The sequence below is a fragment of the Copadichromis virginalis genome, linkage group LG20, assembly GCF_057382275.1.
Source record: "Copadichromis virginalis isolate Kocher_CV1m ecotype Utaka linkage group LG20, C_Virginalis_male_GT1.1, whole genome shotgun sequence".
Classification (NCBI taxonomy): domain Eukaryota; kingdom Metazoa; phylum Chordata; class Actinopteri; order Cichliformes; family Cichlidae; genus Copadichromis; species Copadichromis virginalis.
Genome location: NC_140637.1, coordinates 33,781,217 through 33,789,443, shown reverse-complemented (window position 1 = coordinate 33,789,443; position 8,227 = coordinate 33,781,217). Strand labels below are relative to the sequence as shown.

At 45.6% G+C, this 8,227-nt stretch overlaps 1 protein-coding gene across 3 annotated transcripts in view; it reads right to left on the bottom strand.

Annotated features, from left to right (window-relative positions):
• LOC146685257 (neural cell adhesion molecule L1.1-like) overlaps nucleotides 1-8,227 on the bottom strand; it is a 46,135-nt gene that overhangs the window by 20,862 nt on the left and 17,046 nt on the right. For 2 of the 3 annotated variants that reach the window (XM_085443034.1, XM_085443035.1), the window contains exons 2-12: nucleotides 7,727-8,116; nucleotides 6,296-6,310; nucleotides 5,054-5,156; nucleotides 4,473-4,639; nucleotides 3,322-3,444; nucleotides 2,858-3,028; nucleotides 2,374-2,485; nucleotides 1,594-1,778; nucleotides 1,172-1,303; nucleotides 227-370; nucleotides 31-142 (exon numbers count right to left, since the gene is read on the bottom strand). In XM_085443034.1, the coding sequence (XP_085299160.1) occupies nucleotides 31-142; nucleotides 227-370; nucleotides 1,172-1,303; nucleotides 1,594-1,778; nucleotides 2,374-2,485; nucleotides 2,858-3,028; nucleotides 3,322-3,444; nucleotides 4,473-4,639; nucleotides 5,054-5,156; nucleotides 6,296-6,310; nucleotides 7,727-7,871 (1,409 nt within the window). In that variant the 5' untranslated portion in view covers nucleotides 7,872-8,116. The remainder of the gene's footprint in view (nucleotides 1-30; nucleotides 143-226; nucleotides 371-1,171; nucleotides 1,304-1,593; nucleotides 1,779-2,373; nucleotides 2,486-2,857; nucleotides 3,029-3,321; nucleotides 3,445-4,472; nucleotides 4,640-5,053; nucleotides 5,157-6,295; nucleotides 6,311-7,726; nucleotides 8,117-8,227) is intronic. The other variant, XM_085443036.1, reaches the window with a different exon arrangement.

Here is an 8,227-nt window from a genome sequence, read left to right as displayed (position 1 = left end):
TGATGAGAATCCACACTGTGTGACACTCACCATGTGACGCGGGGTCGTGGCGAGCCAAAAGACTCACAGTGCAGTGCGACGTCTCGGCCCTTGGTGGCGTTGTAGATGAACCCATCAGGGGACAGGATCTGAGGGGGGAGCTCTGAGACAGAGGGAGAGACGCCGTCATTAACCAATCACAGGTGAGACAGAACAAAGAAGGACGTGAACCCGGCGGGAAACATACCGACGACGTAGAGGTAGGTGTTGAGGAGGATGGAGCCGTGGTCGTTTTTGGCTTCACACTGGTACACGGCCGTGTCGCCAATGTTCACGTCTTTCATTATGAGCGTTCCTGCGGTCACCGTGCGCCGAGGTTCTTCATCCACTTCTACAGGGAGGGGGGGGGAAGAGGCGAGGAGGCAATGTAGAGTTTGTCAAACAGAAACAGGCTGAATCTAAAGAACTGTTTAACAGAGAAGCTGAGGCCCACTGAGAGGAGCAGCAGCTGTCACCGCCTGTCACCTCCCTCCCTCTGCTGCTTTCTCAGTTTCCCTCCCAGTGTGCTCATATTCCTTCCTTTTCTTCCTTTTATGTGGCTTTTAGTTTCTTTCCTCATTTTAATTTTCCTAAAAGCCCATCTTCATAAGTAACATGTAAACTCTGAATGTGCGAAACATCAAGAAGAAGGTTTGATACAGAAATGTGGACTCTTTCTTTGTCTCATTTCCATCGTCCGTTCTTTCTGCCCCGGTCTTTTGATTCAGTCATTTCTCCCTCTTCTTTGTTCTGATGATTTGTTTCCTTACTCTCTGTTTATTTTTCTATCTTCTCACTTCTCTCTCTCTCTTTTGGTGAGTCCATCTAATTCACGTTAAGCTTAAGAGGCTCTCTGTCCACAGAAAGTCGACAGCCTGGAGCCAGGAAATGCTCGCTCTGCCCTGCCTTCAAATCTATGTCTGTGGCCATCAAGCTTTAATAGAATCAACATCGAGTTACCCGAAGGAACGGTTCACTCTGCAAAGTGCTGATCATCAGAGTAATACAAGTCTGTTTGCCCCAGCTGTTTAAAGGTAGTTTATCATGTGCACTATATAAGAAATCGATAACTCCTGAGTATCAATCACACACATCAGGTGCTACAGTTTCTCCCCAAAGAATCACAAACAGGTCCGTCAGAATCTTGCTGTACCTGTTAACAGCTGACCGTTGATCCTCCAGGTGATGCTGGGCCTCGGGATGCCGTCCGCCTGACAGTCCAGTCGGACTGTTTCCCCGGGAGTGTACATCAGGTTCTGAGGCTCCTTCATCCAGTAAGGAGCCGCTGGAAAACGAAGAAAAGCAGCATTTAAACCCTAAAATATAAATCTCAGAGTCAGAACTTGTCTGTTGAACATTTGGCTGTAACTCTGAACAGGCTTCAGGACCTGTTGATGTTAATTAGTGAAGTGCTCCTTTGAAGTTGTGAACATGTACACATGTTCTTCAGTAAAGACTCACAATCATCTCAGACAGAGGAGCACAAACACGTTAGAGTTCAAACTAACACAGAGATCACGTCCTCACGGTCAGCAGAGCACCGTGATCGTCTGTGCGCTCGGCTCAGCGGCCTACCTTCCACAGTGACCGTGAAGGAGCGCGTGATGGAGCCGTGGGTGTTGGAGGCTTTGCATTCGTACTCGCCGTCGTCATCCAGGGTGATGTTGTCGAAGTGGAGCCAGCGGTCAAAGTTAATAACTTGGCCGGTTGTGTCTGCCAGGACACCATCCTTTTTCTTCCATTCCACCTGAGGTGTGGGTCTGCAGAGACGGACATGGAAGAACAGAAGGATGTGACTGTGAGAGAGAACCGATCATGGAAGTGAGGTAGGCGACGAACAGAAGATCGATCACAGGAGGAAATTAGAGCTGAGTGCATGCAGATGATCTTGGTAATGATGTAACATCCTTTTTCATCATTAACTCAAAATTATAGTGAGAGTCCATTTGTTGCCATAGACAGGAAGCAGGATCATTAGAATGAAACTGAACAGATCAAATGATTTCATATGAAGAAAAAGGAGCAAGGCTGCATGAGGTCAGCAGGCCAATTTCTTACGAGCAGAGAAAATATGAAACAGTAACTGGGTCCTGAGTGTGGTTGTTATTGTTGTTGTTGTTGTGTGTGGCTGTAGCAGAAAAGCCACAGCTGAGTGTTGTGAGAGCAGCAACTGGGAATAAAGTGCGTTGAAAGAGCGAACCAGGTGGGTCAGTCATTCTTATGCCACAAGGATCATAAACATGACATGAGTTTCACGTGTAAACAAACTGAAGGTGGAAGTACACACACACACACACACACACACACACACACACACACACACACACACACACACACACACACTGAGATGCTTACAGGCCTCTGGGTAAACATTCCAGGGTGACGCTGTTCCCCTTGAGGGCTGATATTTGGGAGTGGTTCCTGTGGTGGAAGAACTCGGGTTTTCCTCCATGAGCCACGCTGTTACCTGGACGATGTGAAGACAGAAATCAGGACACGGAAACTGTGAAGCTCGATCATCACGGTCATGCTGATTATTGCAACAATAAATGATGAAATGAAGACAAATAGCCTACAGGGCAGGGCTGATTAGTCGACTGTGATCTAGTTACTGAGCATATACGCGTCATCATAGTGGAACAAACACTGGTGTCTCAGTTGTGTTACAGTGTAGTCTGCATGACATAATTAACTGTTCTGGCTGATGTTACCTCACACAGAGAGCGTGATCACGGTCCGCACACACACAGGACAGCGTGATGCTCTGACTCACTTTTCTGATTTTTCTTATCTCTATATTTAACACTTTGTGTGCATTGTGCGTTGTGTGTGCGCTCACTCTGCTTGACAGAGAGGGAGACAGCAGTGGCAGGTAGAATAGTCCTGGCCTCTCTGTACTGGGCGTGGCAGATGTAGTCCTCTTTGCTGTCACTCTTCACGAGGTTCGCGAAGTACAGCTTCCCGTCCAGGCCGATCGTCACTCTCTCACTCCGAGTAATGTGCATCAAATCTGAGCCGGGACGGGGACAGTTTAATGTAGGTGGGAAATAAAGTTCAAAGCATGGAAACTGCAGTGGAAGGTGAAAATGTTTTTCACGTCAGTGTAAAATGAAATTGGTTAGTTTGCTCTTCAAATGCACAATAAGCGCCTCGCTTTATTGCACCGCAGCCTCAATAAGCTGATAACTGAAAAGGCAGAGAAGGTCAGTCATAGAAAAATGGAGGAGAGTGGACATAAAGAGTCTGTGTGTCACAGAGGCAGGCAGCTGATGAACGGGACAGGAAACAGATCGGCACACTCACTTATGTTCATCCAGTGGATGCTGGGAGGAGGCGAGCTTTTTGGAGGGTTGCAGGACAGGACCATACTCTGTCCCACGAGTCCTCGCTCACGCTCCACTTGTTGTTTCATGAGAATTGGCTGAGCTGAAACACAAAGCAGCAGAATACAAGTTAATACTTGTGCAGGTAACAATGAAGAAACAATGAAAATAGTGACGCAAAATAAAACAATACAAAGAAGGAAGAAGATAATTGTAAAGATACACTCCACAGCTGTTGTAACACAGTGGACTGGAGGAAATCTCCAGGATAATAGACTTTAAATGCCTAAATTATATAAAAACAATGCCAGGGTTCATTTGTAATTAAGAGGAGCTGAAACAATAGCTGCATATTTACAATCATGTGGACACAGAGTGACATCATCTGTCTTTTTGGGTCACATGATTAACTTGAATCTCATATTTCCTGCACAGCTTCTCAGGTTTCATCAGCCAGTTATTTATTTTGCTCTGAAACATTGTTTAAAAGTTTTATTTGCTAAAAGCAGCTTTCTGATGGTGCTTTGGGTAAATCAAGATACCTCGACCACATGCTGCCTGTCGAAACTGACATTTAGTCATCAAAACCTTTAGAAACGCTGGCTGAGCTGATTGTAAACATTGAAGTTTCCCAAATTAATTGAGAACAATGGTTCTCTGGAAGTCACAGAGCAATATTCAATCACAGAAAAAAAAAACTGTGAGGAAGAAAAACAACAAATTATGGAAGTAATTTGCAGAGGAAATAAATAAATAAAATCTGAAAGAACTGAACTGCAATCAAAACCACGGCGGAGGTGAGATCCGGGGCAGCAAGAGCCCGTACAGTATAATATTTCATCTGGAGAGATTTTACTGAGTCTGTGTGCACGCTGACCGCAGCCATCGGCTTCATCCTCCACACCCACGGTACATCCTCCCTACTGAGTGACGTCACAGTGCTGTCTCCGGGAAATGGTTGCCGTGGCAACTTGAGATGAGCGAGCAGAACAGGTGGCCCCGATCAACCTCACTGACTCACTGATGTGTGTGTGTGATTTTATATGATCGTGTGACATCTGTGCATCAGCAGGTGTGAACCTCAGAGCACACCGACTGCCTTTGTGTGCTTACAGTAAGTTTGTGACTCACGCTCTACGTTGACTTTGACGGTTTGTGTCATGGCGGTGCCCAGACTGTTGGAGGCGTAGCAGCGGTATTCACCCTCTAACATATCCAGGGAAGAATTGTCGCCTCTCAGCGTTCCGGATCCTTCAGTCTCAGATCCGAACAACTCGCCATCTTTCAGCCAACGGAATCTATGAGCACAGAGGGGAGAACGGCTGTCAGCACATCAGCAGTTTACAAAGTCACAGAAACAAACCTTAAATCACACAATGAAGAAAACAGCTTCTATTTATTTGTGAGCTATTTTGAAGGATCTACATTTTCATTATAAAGCAGCAAGTCTTTATCTTTGGATCAAAGCCGGAAACAGGTTCATGTAAAATTTTCAGCCTTTTGATTGACGGCCTGAAATACAGAAATACATAAATATGAGGAAGTGTAACATTTACAGCTGTTATTATTACTTTTAACAGTCTGTCTCCCCGAGAGAAGCAGGGAGTGGAGAGAGGGACGAGCTCGGGGAGGGAAACAGCTGAGAGACAATTTTGTTCTTGTTTTATTATGAGGACATTTATTGCCATGTCAGCACACACAGGTGTACGTACGTGGGTGCCGGGTTCCCGGTGGCCTCACAGGCCAGATTGAAGTCTTCTAGAGAAAACACTGTGTGTGATTTTGGCATCTCTGTCAGCACTGGAGGCTGAAATACTGAACACACACACACACACACACACACACACACACACACACACACACACACACACACACACACACACACACACACACACACACACACAGTAATGAAATTGGCAGAGTACAGGCAGGTAAAGTAGGGCGTACAGATCGAGACACATCTAGAGGGATTGACTGAAGCTCATTCATCATTCTTAGTTCTGGCAGGTCCTCTAAAACCATCAAAAGATAAACATCCTATAATAACAGCAAAAATTAAAAACTACAGTTTTTAATGGAATACTCTGATATTTTGTGACATTGTATATTTAAATAAAATATTTTGTAGATAAATGAGTCTCAGGTCAGCTGATAAGTAGCTTCTGATCGTCCCTAGAAGCAGGCTACAACACAGAGGAGACCTTTGTGATTGCTGCGCCCAAACTTTGGGCAACTTTCTTCAAATTAGGATCCCTCCAACACTCAACATCTTCAAACCCGTCTGAAAACACACTGTTACTCACCAGCTTTAAGTTATGACTGAGTTTTTGTTTTGTTCTTTGTGTGTGTTTGCTCTGCTTTTTTTTTTTTTTACCATGTACAACACTTTGGTCGACCTGTGCTGTTTTCAAATGTGTGGAGAGCTGTTCCTGAACATACTGAAAGGACAGAGTTCAGTTTGTGCTGAAAAATAAAGCTGCGCATGACAAACATTTACTCAGGTTCGTTGGAGCTGTACAAACTCTGTCATGTTCATTTCTATGTATGTTTGCACATTTCATTAAATTGCTGCACCGAATCCAAGAAATACAGAGAAATGAAAAGTGGTCCAAGACTTTTGCACAAGAACTATACAGAAATACAATGAAATGACTAATGTGGCAGTTTCAGCCCTCCAAATATCCGTACATCTGTTTCAGAAAAATACTCAAAATAACATTAAATCAGTTTTAAATGAGCTAATATACATGATGTCTTCCTTAGTGTCTGTGTGGAGTGATGCAGGGGAGAGATGTTCTGCTTTGACAAATCTAACAGGAAAAGTGCAGGTGAGCAGGTGCGAGACACAGTCAGCAGACGTCCGGAGCAGGTTTCTACCAATGAAGCACCGCTCACGTCAGAGCTGCAGACACGACACACATTTCTTCATTACAGCAACAAAGAAAATCACTTACTGTTGTCTTTTGTATCTGTGTCCATGGGAAGCAGTGAAAGGAGAGCAGAAAGGAAAGGTTTACAGACTGAACAAACACATGCTGGCACATTCTTCATGCTGTTCCCCGAGCGGGACAAGATCTGCTCATTAACAGGATTTTTATTAACAGTGACAACATCTCAGGGATTTTATCTTCCTTCTTGGTTTTCTGACTCAGACACACTGGCGTCTCAGGTCACTTTACATCCATCTCCTTATTTTTTCTTCCCCGTGTCTCCTTTTCCTTCCCCTCCCTCCCCTCTCTCCACCTCCCCCATCGTTCTCCTCCTCCTCCTATCCTTCTCTTCTTCCTCTCCTGCCACACCCAGAAAGAAGGTCGTTTACCGAAGGTCAGACTGAACCTGATTCCTCCTCTGACTCCCGCTTCCCCTCCTCTCCTCTAGGAGTGTGATAAGCCTGCTGACCTTTGACCTTTATCTCCAGGACCAGAGGTTATTCTAACCTGATTGTTTGGATTTATATTTGTGCTTAGATGTGTTCGAAAGTTCCATATCTGACAGGAATAAACACAGCACCAGAGCTTTACTGAACTTTACTGTGCAGGAACCAAAGGATCCACCTTTAAATGGCCCCCTATCAGCACACGTCACGTTTCTGGTCAGTTCCATCAAAGGTTTTTCCTCAGATGCCTGAAAGGCGAACAGCTTTTTGTTGGAGTCTGAGGTCTGTGGTGACGTCGCAGTGGTCAGAGTGAGCTTTGGTCCAGAGGTGCTCGAGGAGACAACCCTGAAGGAGAGTTTGTGGCTACTGCAGAGCTCTATGATCTCACAGACGATGTCTCCCGGTGCTTTCTTTTTCTCTCTTCTTCTGTCACCCCTCACTCCACAACTGATGGTTCTACAGGAAGTTTTTTCCTGTTAAAAAGGAGTTTTTCCTTCCCACTGTCACAATGTGCTGATCGTATGGGGAGGGGTTGATTTTCACAGCATACTGTGGGGTCTTTGGAGTCTAAAGTGTCTTGAAGTAACTGTTCTTGTGAGTTGGAGCAACATAAATAACCTGAACTGACCTGACGTCTCTGCGAACATTTCAACCAAACGCATCAAATGTTGAACGTTACGTCTTGACAAAGGCTAAAGAAAAAAGAAATCCATAGTTCTGGTTCTTCTCCACAGCGCTGCATCAGAGGCTCGTGGGTAGTTTAGACTCCTCCCCTGATGCCTATGAAATAATTCAAGTTGGTGGCTACAGCAGAAATCTACTGACCTGATACTTAATTTCAAAGAGTAATGATATGATTAGAGAAGCCAAATGTGGAAATTCTCCCTCATACTTCCCAGCCCTGTTAATTCTGAGGAAATGGTTTGGAAATATTTACTGGAAATGAAAAAACAAACACTTTCCAGTGTTTCCAGTGTGTGATGTGTGCAGTGGAGGAGGGAGTACTCACAGCTTTCGGGGATGTGGATGGCTCCCTGAGCAAACGGAGGCGTGGAGGAGAGGAAGGACAGAGGGAGCAGGAGGAGGAGGAGCAGCGGGAGGGCGGGGGAGCACATCCCCCTACAGCCCATCCACCGACTCTGTGACACACACATCTTTCAATGTCCCATCAAAAGTGATGCAAGACACCCACACACTCATCAACACATAAAGAAACACACACACACACCCACGCACACCAAGGCAGACACACACTCCAGGGACCGCCCGGAGCTGAGGGAGAGCTGAGAGGAGTAAACAGCAGTAAGTTGGTGGGTGTGTCTGTTTCCTTTACAGCCCAACTGTGAGTGAGGCTCGCTCCTCGCTCCGTCAGCTCCACAAACGCTTCTTCAGGAGCTGGCTGTGGGGGGAGGGGGGGGGGGGGTGACCCCGAGAACAAAGAGGGATAAGAGGGGAGGAGAAGAGGAGGGGAGGAGGGGAGGGGAAAGAAGCAAAGACATGGTTAATTTGA